General features: G+C 42.5%; 1 protein-coding gene across 1 annotated transcript in view; it reads left to right on the top strand.

Moving 5' to 3' along the window:
- The window catches only part of REPS2 (RALBP1 associated Eps domain containing 2), a 102,623-nt gene extending 81,451 nt beyond the window's left edge, over positions 1-21,172 (top strand). Inside the window, exons 15-18 of the mRNA XM_052773868.1 lie at positions 9,509-9,592; positions 12,264-12,409; positions 14,503-14,608; positions 16,371-21,172. Of these exons, the coding sequence (XP_052629828.1) occupies positions 9,509-9,592; positions 12,264-12,409; positions 14,503-14,608; positions 16,371-16,439 (405 nt within the window). The 3' untranslated portion in view covers positions 16,440-21,172. The remainder of the gene's footprint in view (positions 1-9,508; positions 9,593-12,263; positions 12,410-14,502; positions 14,609-16,370) is intronic.
- Positions 21,173-21,811: the final 639 nt, after the last annotated feature.

The following is a 21,811-nucleotide window of genomic DNA, read 5'->3' as shown; positions in this document are numbered from 1 at the left end:
AAAACCCTTTTTTATTGCCTAAACATTTTGCTATATGCCTGCAGTTAAGCGCTGTGAATGACAAATGTAGCTTGGAAATGAAGCAAACCCCACATATTTCAGGTGGCTGTGCACCATATAAGTATGCGCGTGGTGTGATTATTCTGGCTCAGCTTTGGAAATCAGTTGATGGAGGAGGAGAGGGAAATCATTTCTTCTGAGGACTACAGTTTTCTATGGATGGCTGAGAAGCAGCCTGAACCAGTTGGCTCTTTAGAGTGAGATTAAAGGGCTCATGGGATGTAAAGGCCAAAGTGCATAAAAGAGAGGTACCAAGGGGTAGGTATTACATTTCAGTGGAGCTGAAGTCCTTCTGTGAGCTTAATCAATAGCAATATAGAAATGGCATCTTGACTTTGGTCCTGGGTTGCTGATGTTTTTAGTAGAATTTGCTTCAACCTTTAGGAAAACATTATTTTTCCTGTCAGAACCTCCAAGGTAATCAAGCTCAGTAAGTTACTGGAACACTGGTTATTCAGAGTGTGCCAAACGACTCTAGTCATACCACAAACTTATTAAATTATGTCCCTGTCCAACTCTGCCTCCATAGTGCAGTCAGCTGAATAACGAGGGAGCAGGACTGTATCACTGGGTGGGTAAGCATAGCGCAAGGTCCAACTTAGAGCTCATACTACTGTGGCCTTGACTCCAGAGCTCAGTGGATGCACAGGCTTACTGTGGGAGGTTCGAGTCTTGGGATCCTGTGAGGACTTGGCCGGTTCGTGGGGAAATAGCAGCGGGGCTGGCTTCTCTGCTCTGGATTGCTGCTGCCAGTCCATGCCATTCCACACCTCTGGTGGGTAGACATCTTTACAGGTGCAGCTGCATCTCTTCTTTCCTCTACGATGGGTTTTAGAGTTGGTGGATTAACTCTGTGTTTCTTTCTTCTCGATGGCCTCTAAAAGGCTATGGTGGCTTCATTTCCTCAGGATTTTTCTCCATCGCCAAAGTCAGCATTGTGTTGACTTCATATCAGTCCATGAACTGTACCCAAGTTTTCCTCAGAGCTTTCACCAGACATTTCTTTGATGCAGTGGTGCTTCCATCTGAGGTCCCTATGGTGACTGTAAATGAATTTAATAAGTAAAGATGGACAAAAGGCAAGTTTACATAATGTGGATACACCATTATCTCCAATTTATGATCTTTTCACCCAAATTCCAGCCTGTATCTCTGCACTGCAAGCCATTTTGAATTGATGTTTCCAGTAAGACATTGTGGAATGCAGTATGAAATGCTTTATTAGAACCCTCAATTCATGTTGCTTTCGTATTAAAAAAAGAAAGTAATTCAAGTTTTGCGTAAATTCTATAAAGGGCACTTGGAAAGATTATGTATGGAAACAGGCTTATACAAAGACTAGAGTTTTGTTTTGGATAATAGGTTATTTTGAAGTGTTTTCCTTTTACTACTGTGTATATATCTGTGTGTAACTTCACTGACACCTTCTGTAATCCTTAGTAGCACATCTCACACTTAGCAAGTCTGCAGTAGCTGCTTGGATTTAAGGATAATTTTATCTGTATCAGTTTCCCTATTTCTTTCGACCATAAATATTTAACATGCTGCAAGCTCTTACACAGACTTAAGACACTGGCAATTCCTTACCTCTCCTGCTCGCTTCCCATGACATGCTGTAGTTATGGCTTTTCTACTCTTTTTTTTGTTTTAAACTTGTTTGTTTGTTTTTAAGTTTTTAGGGGTTTTGGTGTTATCCCCATCATCATCACCCCCACCCCGAGTGATGGCATATAGAACAGATAAGCTGTAGCTTGTTGAAATACCTGCTGTGTTTTTATCTGGGCTTGTAGAGGACTGGATTCAGTGGCTCGGGTAATTTTTCCTGATCTTGTGTTCCTAACTTAACGGTAAACTTAAGTCATCAAGGAGAAATGGCATAAAGGTGGCCCCAAAATTTTTGTGCAGACCCAGGGCTGTACATAGAAAATTTATGTAACTTGGAGGCTGTAAGAATCACAATAGGAAGGCAATGGCTATGTAGCTGATTTGCAGTGGCACAGATTTCAGATAGGAAATATCTTTGGGTGCTCATGAATAACACTGCACTGGAACCAAACATGTGTATGCACATCTCATATAAGCCTCTGTTGTTATTTTTTTTCATGGAAAACAAAATAATACTTTATTACTGTTGGCTTTTAAGCCTACAGAAGTCATTTACCACAGCTGCTTACTGTGGGAGATTTAGTAACATATTTATATTAATAGGAATTATGGATGAACACTGAAGAGCAAATATAACTTTGGGATTTTATCCAACATCAGCTCACTATCTGCAACGTTGCCCAAGTAGATCAACGTTCCTTTATTTAAATTACTCTATTTCAGTACCTTCCTGTCCAGTAATGAAGGCATATCTTCAATCCTGCCAGTGCTGTATAAGGGGATTTGAAAACAGTGGGACTGGAAGAAAACCCTGTATATCTTGGCTGAAAAAACTGATGTTCCTAGTCTCTTTTCCCAGAGTCTAAATTTTAAGCCTGTTGGTTTTGTAAATTCACACTGGTTTGTGCTGGACTTTTATTTCTGGAGACCTTGGGACCTGGTTTTCCCACTGGTTCCATGCTGGCAGTTTTGACAGGCACTGAAAAAATTACGAGCGAAGGCGAAGTGTCCAGGTGAAGTGGAGTAGGTAGGCAGCTGTTAACATTATCAAATTGAAGTATCCTGAGCACAGTGCAGCTCTGAAGATTAAAATCTCACTGTGCTATGTGAGTTCAGAATTAGGCTTTCAGTTTAGTGGCCATCGTTACCATTAGATGTTACAGATTTGGCGAAATCATGGAAACAAAGTGCTGCGAGGGATGATGGGTGGGTCGCCCTGCCCAGTCACAGGCACCTGGTGGTGTTGGAAGGTGAAGGTATTATTCTTTTTAACGTATCAGATGTTCTGCTCTCCAAATGTTACTTGATACTTCGTAATTCCTTGAAGCTTTCTGGCCATTCATCATCCAGAATTGCAAGTGAAAGCTGGGACCCAGTTCAAGAAGTTGTCTCTACTAGTGTGCCTCCAAGTTCTGCTGAATCCATGGAGAGCCACGAGCATGGGGTACGCTCAGGCTGGGTCTGTAACCGTCGATGACACGTGCCCACGCAGATCGGTGGTGCCGAGGCCAGGAGGTGGGAAGGGCTCCCGTCTGTCCCGCTGAGACCTCTCGGCCTCCTGAGCGGGATGGCCACGTGCAGGGTCTGTGCCAGGAGCTGGTCCGGGGGTCCCCCCACTGCCAGTGTCTTTGGGTAAAGCCGAGATACAGGGAGGGCGACGTAGGGTTTGCTTATCTCTGTTATGAGGTTGGTTGGAGAAAATATTCAGCCAACTGAGGCGCTGCCTTACTCTGTAAAATGACGTGAGGAATGTCAAGTGCTGACAGGACACCTGGAGTTTTTTACAGGAAGGAACTTTTTTGTTATAGAATTAAAATTACAAAAAAAAAAGTGAAGCTTTTGCTTTTGGCAGCATGGTATTTGTATACATGATGGTATTCTCCCAGACAACCATTTTGTATTAAACCAAAGGAATACTTTTTCAGCTTGCATTTACAACCACTGTGCAAGAAGAGGGTGGGGTTTTTTTATCATCTCCACGGTTTTGGCTGCAGAATAACATATGTTGTATAATCAGAGCAATAGGTACTGAAGAAACCTGTAACTGTAATAAAACTGAAAGTCTTCTATAACATGTAAGATTTTGCCATCTGCCACTTTAATATAAAACAAGTGGATTATCTTCCTCTCAGGAAAATTATATATTAAATCTAAAACAGCCAGACAAAATAAATTACGGTTTAAGAAGTGGTGAAAAGTAGCACAGTTAAAATTGAATTTGGGGGGTAGTTGATGGATGCCGTAAAATCCTTTCTAAAGAGGTTTCTGGGAGAGTGGAAGAAGGGCGAGTATCTTAATTAAAAGGTGTTGTAATAATTTTTGAATTTGGCTTCACATTTATCCTAAAAACAACAAAAAAAGCTAAGAATCCAATGCCTATATCTCTAGTGGAATGTACATACGCCTTTCTAGCTTACGTTAATCTGGTTTTGTGGAAGTGGAGTACTAAAACAGATTGTTAATGCCTCCATCTGTGTCCTATTCTTTCCTTGCGAATGGGCTGAACATTACAGCAATTTGTTTGTATTTACTGCCTTTTTCCTCAGCCTTATCACCAGCCCTCAGATAGCTCGGGGAAAGAAAAAGCTTATCAAAACTTCAGGGCTGCACAGCGCTGAGAAAGCAGGCAGCACAGTAAGACCCTGGCAGCTTGTTGCATTTTCATCCCTGTGGGTTTTCTTTCTGTTTTACCATTTTCAGTTTCGGTAAAAAGCAATAAAAAGAATTGATGATTCAGTGTAGGATGCACAAGACTCACAGAAACTGGAATTGAGACATCTTGACTTCTTAGAAATTGGCATTAAGTGCAAAAATATAATGTTTAGAAAGGAGCAAAATACCTCTTAAAATGAACTTAACGTAGAGATGATAGAAGATTGCAATGGGCACATACTGAGCGTTAAGCATATTTAGTATCCTACTTTTTGTTTCAGATAAGCTGTTCTCAATACTTTTTTGCAAAGCTAAGCAGTGGCACTGTACAGGTAATGATTATGGGCTATTCCAGTGAATGCATAAAGATAATTTCATTTCTGTGAGTAGTGCCATTGAATGCAATGGGACTATTTCCATGTATGAAGTTAGCCTGGAGCGTAAGTGTGGGCGAGATTGAATTGTGGGAAGGATTGAATATATACTTCACCTCTTGCAAAAAGGCTCTCAGGTAACAGAAATATGAAAGCTCCGCGTAGACCTTCTGTTCTGGAAGATCAGTTATGGATTGTCTTGAAAAGTGGGTGTCAAATCTACATATAATACAGCATTGCAAAGCAAAAGAACTGGAAATGTAAGCAAAGAACCAGTTGTTAAGGTAATGCGTTCTCTTACAGTTATGAAAATCTTTCATCTGAGGCTTTCGAAGCACTTAGTGCTTAAGTGAGCATTACATATTCTTTTAGAAAGGTACTGTTAAGTATTGTCACATGGAGCAGTGAGGAGATTATGAATGGCTGGTCAAGGATCATGCAGTGAAATAATGAGCATTTGTGATTCCTAATGCTCTCCTTAATGATGAGGAATTATCTTTCCTAATGCTCAATATCGGCCTTAGGCCACAGGTTGGTCTCTGGCTGCGGCTGTTGTACAGAAACTGTTAGCCAGTTCTATCTTCTGCCAGGAAGAATGAGGAGGGTATGGCTATTCCTAGAAAATACGAGACTGTGCTGGGCAAAAAGGAGATGCTGTGTGTTAATAACTGGACTTTGGTCTTTGCAAAGAGAAGCTCTTCAGGAGATTTGGAATAGGACACTGTCTTGCTCTTTTCTGTGGTCACTTACTCTTCTTCCCCAAATCAACATACTCTTAGGCCTGGTTTGCAAACTCTTTTGCAGTGCTGGTAGTGCACATGAGCAGGGTATTCTTTGCCCATCTACTGTAACCCTGGATGTGGACCCAGCCATACCAGCCTGCACAGCAGCACTGCCTATGTCAGCAGCTTACTCTATTCTGTGGGTGTGAGACACTTCCATTGAAACACTTTTACACTACTATAACGGAATTTTCCTTTGGAAGACCATAGTGCCTAATGTGTGATCTTTCAGGTTTATAAACCAGTGGTGAAGAATTTTAAACCCTAATATAATGGTAAGAAGTTTCCAAGATCTGGGAAAATTTTAAGACATTTATTGCTGTGATGGAGGGAGGCAGTTTATTGCTGTGTTTCCGAATGAGAAATGAGTTGCCCAAAGGCTACACTAAGCATGGTATAAAAACAATGAAGAACTAAAGGGAAGCCACGTCACCTGCTCCTGATGGATCACCTTCTCCTTACACTCCACTACAGGAGCTTGGACTGGAATATCCTGGAGCCAGTCTCACTGTGCCCATGATCAGAAGGCTACAGGGACTGGCTTTCACCCCACATCCAAATCAGTGAAGGGAAGGAAATCTGTGAAGAATCCCTCTGGTAAAAGAAAAAGCAGGAATTATTTTTCCTTTAAAATCTGTGTGGGACCCATGTGGAGGGACATCAGCTGGCAAACGTATTTGTAAAGCCTCTCAGGCCCTGCCTGGAGCACTTTGTTGGGTTAGCTGGATCTTTGCATTGATGCACGTTGCAGTTAACAAAAGATTTTTGCCTGTGTTAAATGCTGTCCGTCCCTGAACAAAATCCCCTGCAACAGCATACTGATTTATTTTATGCTGGGGCACTTGTGTCAGAGGCACATCGCTCTGAGGAATGGAGATCTTTTGTAGGGGAGAACTTGTAGCTTGTACGGCAGATCATTAATGTGTAGACCTGGCTTCTGCATGAGGAGGAGAGGAGATTCTCCAAAGAGCTGAAGTTTACCATGCCCAGCCACGCTGTCTGCCCACCCTGTGGGGCAGGCTCAGTCTGCAGGCTCTGAATCATGCAGGCAGCTATTTTTTGGGACTCTCCTTTAAGCAAAGTGTTCAGAAATGGCCTGTCCCACATGCCACTAGGTGGCACTTTATGGACATGGCAGTCACTTGGTTTTATTCATTATGCATGAGCTGCATCCCAGAACTAGTTCTTTTTTCTTTTTTTTTTTTTTTTGTCAAGTGTACCTATTTATTTATTTTTGCCCCCTGCCTGCCCTGCTGGCTGCTGAGCTTTGCCATCCTCACCTCCTGGCAGCGGGGAGGAGCGGCGAGCGCAGTGGCCCAGCCTCAGTCAGCAGGTACCACAGCTGTTAGGCTGACAGCCACGTCACAGCACTCAGCTAGCAAAAAACGTGTCTTGCATCAGTAGGAACTGTGATGTCAAACTGTTGGAAATTTTGAAATCTTACCTTTTTTGGGATCAGCACCCCAATTTATATTTGCTTCCACCAGAACACAAAGTTTACCCTTTTTCCCCCTTTTCAGTTCCCTTCAGTTTAAAACAGTATTCTCCTGCAATGAGACTATTAAAAAAAAAAAAAAGGGGGGGGGGGGGGAAGTCTGCAAAAGGTTGGGGTGGTTTTTTTTCCCCCCTCCAGGTCCTTTATCTTACTGTGATTTCAATTTTCCTGTTTATTTGCAATCGACATTGTAGAGTACCAGTCTATTTAGTGACTTCTACACTGTTTGAACACCTCAGTTCTTAAAAAGCCACATTTTATCTCTACATAAATAACACGGGGTTGGTCTCCTTTCTTTTTCATTCTGTGGAATAAGCTAATATATTCTTGCTTTTGATGCAAGGTTTAGTATGGACTCCAAGAAGAGTGTGAGCACCAGAGACTGCCCGCCTGGCCAGGTTAGGGAGATACCTAGTGCTCCCTGTCCAAGAAAGGTCATTAAGAGTTGGCGCTCATATACCTCTGTCATTGCTCTGTGTTGTGTAGCAAAGCTATACCATGAGGAGTATATAGTATGCAAATTACGTGGCTCTCTGAAAGACTGTGTTTACTCTTGCTGTCCCTAAATGAATGATTTGTCAAAGTGATGTGGTTTGGGGCCAAATTTATACTGTGGCTCTGTTGGGTCTTTGAGCTTTGCTATCCCCAAATCATTCATGAAAGCCTCATGGACTTTGCCAGGCTACTGTTACCAGTGCTTAGAGCTTCATTTCTTTCAAATATATAAAAAGTGGTTGTAGAAATCAGGGAGGTTATGGGTTATTCAGCTTGCTGATAAAGAAATGCTCTGTTGTGTTAAATGGACTTTTAGAGGTCTTTGATTTTTTTGTAGACAGAAAGAAAGATTGCTTTTTCCATTTCACTCTCCTATTTGCACCAGGAATCTATAGTTACAGAAGAAGCACTTCAACCCATGAAAAGCTTTCCAGAATTCAAATGTTAGTATCCATTAGTTATTAAAATCCTAATATTTAAGATATTAATATTCAAATACTGGAAAATTACAGGGTGAGTTGTTGGGGGTTTTTTTAATCATCAGATAACACTACAGATGTAGCACACTTAGAAGAGGGGGGCAGAGAAATCTTGTCAGCCAAACCACCTTTTCTTCCTCTCCCAAGGAATTTCACATGCATTTTAAGAAAAGATCCCAAATCTCCCTCCTTTGTGCATATGTTTGACACCGTACAGTTGGAGAACAGCAGTAACCTGACAGAGCCACGTTCCCCCGCCTCTTTCTGTACAGCTCTTACTGTGTCTGTTATGGAAGTGGTATGAAAAAGTCCCTCCTTTTTAAATATATGAAATTCTATGCTTTCTGTCATTTTTGTTTAACTTATGATTAAGCACTGGGAAGCTTGTGACTGCTACAGAGCTTGATGGGCCTATGCAGAAACCTCTTGGCAACAGCAAATTAAGTTCATCAGTGTGCAACAGGTTGTTGTTGTTGTTGTTGTTGTTGTTGTTGTTGTTGTTATGGCTAAAATCCTGGCCCCTTGAAAGACTGAGGTTTGCCTTGAACTTGGTTTTAAATGCAAGCTTTCACCTGCATAGAAATGAGCCTTTTTTGAGGAGGGAGCAGGATGGCAGGTCACCTCTCCTGCCTGGGGGCCGTTGTCAGCGTGGCTCCAACTTGGCAGAAGTTGGGAAGGAGGAGAAGATGCTGTCTGCCCGCGCAACATGCCCTCAGCCTCCCGCTCCTGCCTGCCTTCCCCCTCTTGGAGAGCCAGCCTGTACCTTCTGGACACCGCGTTTGTACCGTGTTTGCTGCCGCGTGCCCGGGGACAGGCAGATCCAAATTCCGCTGCCCTCCCCTAGCCGGTGTGCTGTGCCCTGTCCTGGTGAAGCAAACTGAAAGATGCGGGAAGATTTCAGGAGATGCAAAGCAAGGGATTAACTCTCTGTTTTAATTTGCTGCTCGATCAGATATGCTGGGGGGAGGGTGTTCTGCTTTGCTGGAGTGTAGACCTGTGTGGCGAGTGTTCAGCTTGGTTTCTGTTTGAAATGTGAGAAGGGAGGATTTATTTGGCTTCTTTTATGACTTGTGTTTTCAGTAACTTTACTGGAATTTTTGGTATAATTCAGACTTTCTCACTCCAGCCTTGCAAACTTCAAAGACAGAGGTTTACACCAATGAATTTTCATTGGTTTCAGGAGATAATAAGATGACAGGGTGCATCCAAGATCCTTCTAGCTTTTATCCACCCCCCTTAGTCTTTCTCTGAGTATTTAGGCCATAAGGGTAACTCTAGAAGAAATTCTGGGTACTAGGTTATTTACATTCAGAGACATGGTTTCTAATGCTTCACAGAAAAACTTTTATCTTGTTTTCCTAGCACAATAAAATGCAAGAAAACTATTTCCATTAAAAATCTGCAAAAGGCATATGTCATCCATTCAGCTGTCACCCTAGATCTCCATTTCCCTTACTGTTGAATTGTTAAAGTAACTTTTCTGTATAACGTTTCCTTTCATTGGCTTCATTGTGTGTGAGCGCTAGTCTTTTTCTGGGTGTAGCAATGACTGATTTGTTGTTGCAGACAGAGCAACCATCTGAGGTTGAATTACATCCTCAGACGAATAGACCCCCGTCGCAGGCAGAAGAAAACAGTTCAGCAAAGAAGGTGAGACCTGCGCACGTTGTGTCATTGTGGAGTGATTTGCCTTCATCAACAAATGTGGTTGTTTTAAGTTTTAAAGCAATTAAATGGAGGGTTGGAGTTATGTTTTTACATGTTTACCTTCTCTGGAGGTCAAGACGCTAGAGAGAACCAGGATCAGCTCAGATAAATCATTAAGAAAGCTCTTAGTACATACACATTGATGCACGTGCTTTAAGAGAGGCAGCTTGCCATTTGTTTCAAATCAATAGGAGCTTGTGGAGCCTTAGGGAAGACAAAAAAGAGTTTGATTTTACTCGACCCCTGCCTCGCTGTAATTCTTCCAAATTGTGACATACTTCTTCCAGTTATTGAGGATTCGGTTTTGATGTAAACACACCTGTTTGCTAGAGGTCAGGATCTGCCAGTAAATGTACATAGACTGGGAGAGATTTGCTCAAGATGTGCAGCTTCTAACATGTTTTTGTACAAACATATCATTTGGATAAAGTAAGCACTGAAATTGCAATGGCACTCTTCAAAGGGCCTTGCTTAGGGATGGAGTGGCCTTAGCAGTGGCTGTGAGCATTTCCCCACTCCTGGTCACGCTCCCACCGCCTCCTTCCACCAGCCCCAGCCAGAACAGGTTTTGACAGGAGGCAAATGCAAATCCTCCCCCCTCCGGCCCCTCCTGCAGCCAAGGAGCACCTGTAAGACGTTTGCTCAGCCCAACCAAGAACTGTTGGCAGGTGCTGTATGTAGTATGTACCTTGCCCAGGGAGCATCATCATGCTTCTTACCCTAACGAGGGGCACAGGCAGATGTCTGGTGTAATTTCCTACATGTGATAGGGCTTGCCGGGCAGGTCCTTGCTCTGCTTGTGCTCGCCACATGCTACTTCTAGCCTGGCCCTACTTCTTGCTCTGCTTTGCAGCCCTGCAGGAGAAATTAAATCCTTGTGGTCCACCTATTTCACGCTTGCCCTCGTCCCACCTGGATCCCTAAAATACAGAGAAGGCCCAGGCTGTGGGGTGTGGGAGGTAGTTGTCGGCGCGGTGCTGACTCACCTTCCAAAGCCTGGTGCAACAGCAGCCAGCCAAAGAGCCCCTGTGGAGGGCTCTGCTTTTAGGTATTGGATCATTTCTTCCAGTATTGCATTTGAAATGGAAGAGGGCTTTATCCTATGGATTTGGTAGGGTTTTGGCAGTTTCAGGTAGGCTGGGATTGCGCATTTGGCAACCCACCAGTTTATAGTTGTAGAAGGCATACGCAAGTTCCTCTCTTGCCATACGTCATGTGTTTGCAGGGAGCTGCACATATGCATAGGATTTCAGAGTACAGTATTACCGGGGATCTGTGCAGTGCTGACGTTGTGATCAAAAGATCTCATAATATTTTTAGATTTTTTATTTTAGTAATGGCAGAACTGTTTTTTAATGTTGAAACCCCTTGTTTCCTTATAATGCTAATTCCTCTAATAATTGTAATCCCTCTAATACTAATTATTGGTGGGTTTATGTGGGGTTTCATTCTGTATCTCTCGTAGTCTCTTCTGCTGAGTCAGGCTGCTTACTGCAGTGTTGGGTTTTTTTCTTATGATTGCTGGGTCATGAAATGCTTCCTTATTTAATTTTTTCCTTATTTTATTAACATTTGGCCAAAACGTAAGGAAGATAGTCTGGCCCAGTAAAATGTGCACCGGGCAAGTGATAATAAAATTTGGTCTCTGGTCTTCACTGTGACACTAAATGTATAACCTTTGTCAAGTCACTTCATCTTTTTGAGTCTTAGCTTTCTCATTCATGAAATGGGATGGTAATAGTTATATCCCTTGTAAAAGAGATCTAATAATAAAATACACTGAGAAGGATATATTTATATTTCAGACTTAAAACAGCTATAAGGCATTAAAACTACTTCTCATTTCAAAAGAAAGGATGTCTTAATTCAAAATAATGAAAACACTTCTTACCACTAAAGTCATAAAAATCCAAGACTTTGTTTTACTTGCAAACCAGACTATTTCTGTGATGTAACTTATCAAGAGAAATAACTGGCCTCCTACACTTTCAACATGTTAATTTTGCATGGATTATTTTTAGGGGGCATGGTTAATGGTTGGACTTGATGATCTTGAAGGTCTTTTCCAACTGAAATGATTCTATGATTCTATACATTTGTCTTTCTAAGCTGTTTTCAGTGTTGCTTCATTTAAGAGAGGAGGGAGAGAAGGAAGAGACTCCATGCCAGATGAGTGAGGTAGTAAGTTGGGATGCAAGTGCTTGATTATTGATTCTTAGCAACTGAGCATAATTAAAAATAAGTCTTGTTTTGGTTTTAATGCTTTTGGGTCAACTGGGGGCTAGTATATCGTATTTATAACCCTCCCTCCGTGCCCCGCCCCCCCCAAATGTACACAGAGATATACAGTCCAGTTCTGAAGAGCCTGTCATCCAGATGAAGACAAAACACCAGTATAATCATTTCACTCATTAAGGGGTTGCAGGAGTTATTGTTCCTTTTTTCAAAGTCAGAAACCTGAGAGGCTATTACCAAATTTAAATTAAGCTCTGTACCACTTTAAATTATGAAATCTTAGGCCAGCTGTCAGCAATTTCTGTGTCACAAGTATTCCCCAGCCTAATGACGGGATGCATATGGCCTGACCTAATGTTGCTGTTCTTCTCCCTTGCAGGAGGTTGTTCTCGCTCAGCCGCCCTCCAAACCCACCCGCAGGAAGCTCCGGACGGAGGCGCAGGGCTTGGAGACCCCCGAGCTTTCTCCCACTATAAATGTGACTTCTTCCCTGCCAACAGTCAAGCCTCACCTCCCAGTCCAAAAGTAAAAACCTGTACCAAGCATGCCAAACTGCACCATGAGATCTGATGTGGCAGGGTTTGCTCTTTGCATAATGTTGTGCTTAATAGTTCTGGTTTTGAGAATGCTTCACAAGATACAGGTCTCTGAAATCTACATCTGTCTTCTCAAATGCAGACTAACTCTGTAGTGACTGTATAAGTTGGTAGTATTTGATTGATAGCCTCTTCAAAGGTGTCTGACCTCTCTATCTGGTAGACATGTCTGAAGAGCAAGCGAAGCTGTTCAGCCAGCATCTCTAACACACCTCCTTTTAGCTCTATGGGTGTGTGTTTTTGCCTTTCCCATATCTTCTGGAATTTTGCTTGTTCATGTGGACAGATATGACCAGATAAATGCCCAGGAAATTGAGTCATGAAATGCTTGACCTTGGTCTTATCTTTGTGATACTTCTTCATCGCAAGGCAGGTTGGAAATGAGCTCGCCACTGGTATGAGCCGAGCCATAGACCACTTGTGATAATCTGATAATTGCCAAACCCAGCATGTTTTGTTTGCTCTCATAAATATGGCTGTTGAAGCTGTCGGCGACAAAGACTTGTAGGGATTTCACTATATATTTATTTAATAGCAGTGGAGAAGGGGCTGTACAAATGGTAAGCAAAGGCACTTGAGGCCCTATTGGATCTATAGATCTCCCTCAACTGAAACAGTGTGCAAACATTATAGCCCACCTTCACCCAAAGCCTTGCAAAGACATCTGATTCAGTCTGAAACAAAACCAAGCTGCCCAAATCAGTTGAGTGGTTCTTGGCAAACTGTTTATCAGTAGGCTGAATCTGTGCTGCCTAATTGGAGATTACGATAAGTAATAAGACTCCCAGGATGCCCTTAAAGTGCTATTTTGTGCTTTGGGAGTGCATATTCCATAGCGGTTCAAAGAAAGATAGCAGCATTTGTTAGCGTCTCAAGTTAATCCTGTCTTTCTATCTCTCTCCTAAAATGTTTAAATGACCACAGAGGTATATCGCCCTGTTTTTTATTTTTTCCTATCATTATTACTTTATAGCCTATGGAGAGTAGTTTGAAGCAAAATAGTGAAGCAGAAAACTGACAGTTCACTGGAAGATAACAGCATAAAGACCCGTCTGTGCTGCAAAACAGATTCTGTTGCAAAGATCAGTGCCATCAGCTCTGTTAAGAGAAAAGAGCTACTGGGGACTGTGTACCAGTATGGGCCTTATTTAAATAGGGCATCTGTTTTAGATCGAATTTGTCATTAAAGAGCCCTTGATGCCTCATGTAAAACTTTAAAATAATCTATTTGGAAAAGGGCTTGGTTATTCAGCCAGTATTTTCTATATTTTCTTTCCTTTTTCCTGTTGTTACCTGTTTCTTGGAATAGGTTGGTCCTTATGTACAGAGGTCTCTCTTTTTGTACCGGTCCACCTACCTGTAATTTCCTCCAGATCAGTTACCATGGGCTATAGAGTGATAATAATAATAATAGGAGAGAAATCTTTTATTTAAGCGACAAAAGAGATGAGGAAAGTCCATAAGCCGTCTACCTGTTCCTGTTTGTGACATCAGATGGTTTTGGTGGAAATAACTGCTTTGAATGAAAGATTAATTTTTGAAGTCAAGAAACATCAGAATCAGCAGTGCCCCAAAAAATCTGAGACAGTATTTTCATGTAGTTGTCCTTTCTTTCCGCATAGAATGATTTTTGTATTTTCTGTTAACCACCCCTGAGTCTTTAAACTCTGCAAGTGTCTGAAAACAGCTTATGCATAGATGCTGCAATAAGCACAGCTATGCAGGGATTATTCTCAAGATGAATCAGAATGCAGTGGGTTTGAAATAATTGAGACAGCCTAAAATGTTTCTTTCATTCAGGTTAACAAGTGTGACCATTTTACTTTCAAATAGTCCACCTGGTTCAGCCATCTCATTTCAGTGTTACCTTTTTCTTCTCTTAAATCTGTAGTTTGTACCTTGTTTTTGAAGTGTAGTCCAGTGCGTATAGAGTACAGACGCGCAAAATGGATGGTAGGTCTTCTGGCATCAGCCAGTGTTGAGGCTCTTAATTGAAATGTTTTGTATTTATCTGTCTGGCAGACAGTCTTCCAAGCAGAAACGGGCTATTCAGACTGCTATACGAAAAAACAAAGAAGCCAATGCTGTGCTCGCCAGGTTGAACAGTGAGCTCCAGCAGCAGTTGAAGGTAAGGAATGCATTGAAAATTGGTGACAAAGCTCCCTGCGATCAGTTATGTTCACCACCAGCAGAGAATCTTGTTCATCCTCCCAGATGAGACCTACTGCATTACTTCCTGCTTTCTGGAAGGGAATAACTATACTGTCTGTGTGGGTAGGATGAGGCTTTCTGGGAAAACTTATGACCTATTGGCCTACAGCTCCACTGGCAGTTAGAGTAAGTCTAAAGGGTGAACTTTTGTCTTTCTGAAAAGTTTGAGAATGTGGTGTCGCCTAGTGCAGAAGAGCAGCTCAAGTGTAGCTTGCTTGTCTTCTGATCAGTTGTGCTACATAACTGTCTCCTGGAGTCAGGCATTTGGTATACATGGATGCCTAAAGCTTGCTTTACATGAACATCTATTTTAGTGTCTGCTGACTTGTTCTCAAGAGGCTGTTTTCTTCTCGGTTCTCGTTTTTCTGTTGTCTTAGTCCAAAGGTAGTACAGACTTCAGTTTTTCATCTGCTACAGCTTTTTCTTCCTTGCATATTATGAACACACTTGTCTGGAAAGGGAGGTGAACCCCCACTTGCACTTTTTCTTCAGTCAATGTGAAAGTTTGATGGCATGTTCAACTTTGCTTGACATAATTTCTTAACTGCTTTTCAAGGATCTCCCAAGAGAGATACGGGGTGGATGCTCTGTACTGAAATCGTAGCAAAATATAGGACAGCAATCAAAATAAGCATGGAGAGGAAAGCTTTTAATGACAGCACATTGCTGTCATTCCTTGGCTCAGATCTTATTTGCTTCCATGTGCTATCTTCAACATGCTTAAACTCTCAGACCTTCACAAAGCAGGCCAATGCTGTTACCTGTATTTTACAGCAGGGTGAAGGAAGCATGGAAAGACAGAGAGATTTGCCTAAGTTCACAAAAGAGCAGCAAACTGAACTTGTCCTTCAAGTCGTATTGCTGCCTGGAAGCTTTCTGATGGAGCAGGGCTTTGCTGCTGTTACGGAGACCAGAAGACTTGATGGGTGCCCCTCAGGCACAGCTTACACTGAGGCACAGGGAGTGTGCGCTCCGGTGCTGGGGCTCTGAGCCTGCCCAAATGGGGTACCAAAGCCCGGAGCAGTCAGAGGTCAGCCCGGCTCCCACACTGGCCTGGGAGCCCTTTGATGGGAGGTCAGCGAGAGCCGGGTGCCCCTCAACGCAGGGGCAGCCTCGGGACCAGGAGAGGCTTTCCCAAAATCGCAATCCCCAAAGCCTTCACAGTTAGTTTCTGATCAAGACTGATGATCTTCCTGCCACAGCTGCCAAAGAGGTAGATTGCAAAGCCTGCGTCATCTTAGAAAGGCTAAGTCCCGTTCGTTTCGAAAAGGAAAGAGGTAAGTTGTGTGAACCAAAAATTCTCAAAAAGCAGTTTTGAGGGAAACGTGATTTCAAAATGACCTGATTTTCTTTGGTAAAAATGGCAAATTGTAGCCAGCTTCACTGGGTCCCAAGCTATTCCGCTGGCCAGCGGATGACTGCTCCTCTCCGTGGTCGCCCGAGCAAGTGATTGTGCCTCCGTGTTGCCCCGCTGTACGGAGGAGGCAGTAGTCGGCTGTGTGGGGTGGGGTGGTCGTGTGGGCATTGGTACAGTGCTGGGAGACCGCAGGGGGGGTTACTTAAACAGCAGAGCCCTGACCCTCCAGTCAATGGCGGCGGTTTGCCTGGCTGCTCTTCGCCGGAGCGGTGTGGCGCGTGCGAGCATCCCAAAAGTTACAGCGCGTCTCTCCCTCCTGCAGGAGGTTCACAAGGAACGAATTGCCTTGGAAACGCAGCTGGAGCAGCTACGTCCCGTCACCGTCTTGTGACTTCCCGCGCCGCCATGCAGCGGCAAGAGCACAGCGCGCATCCTGACAGCCTTGCAAGAGGAGCGTGGCGCGGCTGAGCGGGGTTTCTGCCGAGGTGGTGGCGGTGGGGAGGACCGGCTTGTCGGGTCTCGTTCACCCCGCTGCGCACATTTGCCTTTGCGGGTGAAGAAGGTACAGAAAACTAATATCTGACTGCCGGATGTTTCTGAGCGGGGGGATGCTTTGCCTTCTTTCCTCCCTCTTCCCAGCCTAATGTGTAAATGCAGTTTATCACTGAAATGAATAACCTGAGAGTATTTTATTTATGTAAAGAATTCCTGATTTATATGTGTTCTGGCAGCACCTCCTGCCCTGATCAATAAGAGGTACAGCATTCCTGAATTCTTGCGTAAATTTAAAACTCATCCTCTGAGATGGTCTTCTGGGTGTTACTGATTCCTGTAGGATTGAATCATGGTAGAGTACCTGTGGGTTTTAATGTACTACAGGAATAAAAGTCACTAGACGTACAGAGTCTTTATCCGCAATCATGTCAGATAATTATTTTCTTAGTACTGTTTATTATGCAATCACAGATGTATTTTAATGTTAGAGAACTTGTATTTTATAAGTTCAAATCATATGAGAGAACAGTAAAAAATACTAGAATTTAATTATTTTGGAAATTAAAAAAATTTTTTGAGCTATAAATGTTTCCTATCACCAGTGTTTGATCACTTGCTTGCAACTGCCAGTGTCTCTGCATAGTTTTAGCATGTTTGAGATCACTGGTTTATAGCTTTTTTTTTTTCCTTCTTTGTTTTTTTAACCAACAGTGTATTCCTAACAAGAGGCTAAAATGCATTCGGGGCATTTTTGTAAAAGCTGTTCTCTGTACATTGGTATTACTCTGCTTTGTTGTCTTAATAGCTGCTGATTTGTTTTAAGGATGTGTACAAGAATTGTATTTCCAAAAGAAGAAAGGTAGCAGAAGTGCTATATATGAGGTTATAAAATGTGTGATGGAAATAATTGCCTTCTACAACAGGCTTTCGTTAAGGTTCCTTTGCACCTCGCTGGAGATGCTACTGATAGGATGAAGCTGCTAATGCCCGTCTGTTTTCTAAATGAAGAAGCAAAGATTAATTTTTAACCTGGGTCTGATCTGGGGCCAACTGAATCCTGTGGGGATTTTTCCATGGATGCAGTGGTCATTGGCTTTGGTCTCAGTTCTCGCAATGGAAGCTGACTGACTAATGTTGCTTTATTTCTTGGGCCAATACTCTTGGATTGGGTGACTTCAGACATAACGATGGCAGCCCTGTTCCCTCCATGGATGCGATGTGTGCTTCACTGCAAGGGAATGTCACCTACCTGTTATCTGTCTTAAACATGACGCTGCACGTGTTTCATATCCTGTTGTTCACTGACCTAATTTAAGTGTATGCATTTGCCTTGCAGAAATGGTGCAACAGTTTTTTACTGTTGTTGGTGTGATGCTTTCTCCCTGTAGCTATAGGATGGCCCTGGGGCTGAGAGGAAGGAGAAGCAGGTTTGAAGCAGCTGGGTAGCCTCCCTTCAGGGTGTATCATGGAATGGCTGCAGTGGGGTATCGGAGGACATCACAGTAGCCAAAAGTTTTGCTGAGAGATAAGACAGATATCAACAGGAATGCTTGAAGTGATGAGGAAGCAGCCTACTTTTGCTGAAAGGGATATGGATGTAGGACATGGATCCGGAAGTCTGAAGGTGAAAAATATTTGAGGAATTGTTACTGAAAATCTGTTTTTGTGACACATTGGTTTCGATTCAACTATACATTGCTACGTCAACAAGCAACAACCGTTTCTCTGGATTTGGGACTTCTTTTGTGCAACTGGTGCGTAGCTGGGGTCAGACGGTCATTCCTGGTCAGTGACAAAATGCGAGACCTGCAGATTTCTGGGAAGCTGCAAATCGGCTGCTGCCCTCTTGCTAGGAGCGGTACTGTTCAGAAGTTACCATCATTTATTTCATATGTTCACTTATTTCATATGTTCATAACACTGAGCCATTCCTGAAATTTTAATGAAGTGCTCACTCTTTGTTTGCTTTTTAGTTCTTACATTGTCATTTAGTTAATATGCCCCTACTATTTGATAGGAAATGATCATATGGATGTTTGTTTTTTATTTTATGGGTGATTTTTTAAGGAAAGCTTTTCAATGATTACAAAGAAGTGTGCACATTGCCTTTTTAAGGCAGTGGAAGACTTTATAATGTTTGATAGGAGCTTCCTCTAGAATAATCCCCCATTTATTTCACTTGGGTTATTCATGGAATAGATGCTGTTCAAAGGAAGAGTGGAAAAGTCTGCTTTATATGTCTTTTTCAAATGTCTCCCTTCTAACATACAGGGGTTTTTTCATTCACTGGAAATTAGGATGCTTGGTTAGCCAACAACAAAATACTTACTCAGTTTTTACTCTACCACAGGACTTAATAAATTAAAAGTTTAACCATCCCTGCATTTTTAGGGTTGCAGTCAAATGCCCCACTCAACTTCAAGGCCTAGAGTGTGAGTTGATTTGTATTCCGTTTGGTGAAATGTCGGCTATGATGATGATATGCTACTTCACAGAAAGTAAAGCAGAATATTCAAGGAGAAATGTTGGTGTGTTATATATACGATGCAGGAAGTTACTCTTCTGTATGTCTCAGTACTTAAGCATTCATGATAGCCCATCCAAAATGAAAAAGTGTGTCTGGTTTTTGGGAGGCTGTTAGCATTTTGAGAGGGAGAGGAGAAGGCATCGTGAAGCTATAGACACTGCTTCTGGCAGTTGCTCCATGCAGCCACGCTCATGGCTACTATTAACAGACCCTGGCTGATCAAAATTCACATCTAAATCCAGTATCACAGACTTTCTCAAAAAGTATTCTTCCTTTGGAAAAATGTGACCACAGCAAAATCATTATTTCTTGCAGAAACTTTTACTTTCTGAAACTCCGGGTGGGAGATGCTCGTAGACCCAAGACAGACCATCTGGTCAGAAAGGGAGACCTCACAGGCAGTTTGCTCAATGTTCAGGGCACTTTCTTGAGCTACAGGAGAGCGATCAGCTTTAAGCCCCTGACGTGCCTGACCCAGAGCAGCAGCTAGGATCTGCCTGTCCCAGTTTACAGCCTGACCGAGGATTGAGAGCAGCTTCCCATGCGTGAGGTCTCACTCTCCTCAGTTCATGGTTTCTGTAGGTACGCAGAGCAGAACATGCCCAGCAAGAGGGGATAACTGCCAACAGGAGCTGCAGCGCGGCTTCCTTGCATCTGGGAGGATGTGCTAACCATGAGCCTGGTGCCCCTTTCTAAGTCTTCAATTTCCTGCAACTATTCTGATTTGAACAGTTAAATATTTTTGTCTGCAGGACAAGACTAGGCAGAGCAGATAAGGATCTTCCTCAGTGTGTGTGTAAGTGTGCACTCAGGTGTCTTCCTTTTGATCATGCATTTCTTTATGGATCTGTTAATGTTCATATCATCTGATACCTTTCTATGAAATACTTGTTTCAATACATGGTAATTCTAGTGGTGAAAAAAGAAAAATGCCCAGCTAAATGTAGTGACTGGTTGCCTTTGTAGATCAAGCCATTTTTATTTGAGCCTTTAAATATAAATAATGACCTGGTAATTAAGCAAGGCAAACAGCTTCCGTTTCAGAGGCATTCCTTTAAACAAACTGCCTATGAACAAACATTAATCCTTAATGATTAATGTGCTTCTCCTAGTTACTAATTTTATACTAGGATGCAGAGGAAACATTACCACCTCTTTCCAGACAGTTCTCAGCTCTCTCTTCCAGAGAGTTTTGGTGACATAGCAAAAATGTCAGTGCTTAGTGGATTCAGCCCTGTTATTGGCAAGTTGGTGAATATCCTTTTTAACTCAAAAGATTATCTCCAAGCTGTTTTTACATGCACGGCAATAGTTTTGGTGCTGGCAATTCTGTATGCACATCGGGGAGAGGAACTTGTTCAGCTATCATCCAGACAGTCCCAACTTTGCACTGCCGGGGCTAACCAGCATGGGGTGGTGACAACTTGCATGGTAAAACGACCCCCTTTGATGGGATGGTTGGGACTTGGAACCCTTCACAGGAAGCATTTAGGATGGGCATGATAGGAAATTTGCCTTTTGGTGGTGTATAAGCTGCTTTCCTCCCAGCTGAGCTTCCAGATCAGGAGAAAGAGAGCCTGTAAAAGTTGCTAGCCAGGGAACAAGGGGTGTTTTCCAGCACCATCAGCCCTTTGGCCTTCAGCACACACCGTCCTTGACAAGAAAATACACGGCGTCACGAAGCCACATATTTTATTGACTAAAGAGTAAAAGTATTTTTTCAGGAAAAAAAAATATCTGATGTATTACCTTTGAGAAGAGATATGTATTTTGAAGCTTTTTTCAGTTATCTTCATGATAATGTGCTATGAACATATGCATTATGTTTTACTCTGTTACTGATTTTTTTGATATAAAGAAATCGTATTGCAAGCATTATCATTGTTAATCTAAAAAAAATACCCTAAGGCTATTATATATTTGAATTTTAACTTATAAAGTCGATAGCCAGATTTAAGCAATTTGTTTTCACAGCTGCAGACTGTCCACATGGTAAGCTGCAAAATGTATGGTGTTCTATACTATGCCCATCTAATTTTGGAAAATGTATGTGATAGAGAGCTGGGTGCTACATTAAAATAAAAGCGTCCAATAACTTCAAATTGCCTTGCCTTTGTGGTTTATTTAGGATGTCGATTGTGCAGATCTGCCAGGAGAGCAGAAACTGTGACTCGCTGTGGAAAAAATACAGCATTGAAATGGCTGACCTTCAACTATGAGAGATGAAATCACTTACGTTGGGATTGTGTGTACGCGAGAGAGACAGAGAGAGACTTATGTAATAAGTGAAATCATATTTCCTTAGGCTTCGGTTAAGTCCAGACTTCATCTTTACTTTGTTAGGCCTCGCTTTATCAGAATTCAGTTAGCTCTGTGATTAAGCCCAAAGAGGTGCACCCTTTTCTAACCTGGATGGTACCACCACAAAGGAAAAGCCCTTCCAAGCCTCCAGCAGACCCTTGGTCGGAGGGTGCCCAGGCAGGAGCAGCGAGAGGACTCGAGCCATTCCCCCCAGAACCCCCATGACCAATGTTTTCAGCTCCTCATCAACTGCAAGGGCTGAAATTAAACTGGGAAAACATTTGGAGAGCTGGCCTTTGTGGGCAGGGAGCTGGAGGGGACCCTGTACTTAGTCTTTAAATAGGGTGATTTTTTTCAAGAATTATGTTACTTCTATCCAAAGAGAAGGGCTTTAAAGGAGGAAATAATTAGTGATAAATTAATTCTTATAGCATTAAGCC

This window comes from Harpia harpyja, chromosome 22 (assembly GCF_026419915.1).
Source record: "Harpia harpyja isolate bHarHar1 chromosome 22, bHarHar1 primary haplotype, whole genome shotgun sequence".
Taxonomy (NCBI): Eukaryota; Metazoa; Chordata; class Aves; order Accipitriformes; family Accipitridae; genus Harpia; species Harpia harpyja.
The sequence above is the reverse complement of the archived record's forward strand: the minus strand, read 5'-3'. Positions and strand labels throughout refer to the sequence as shown.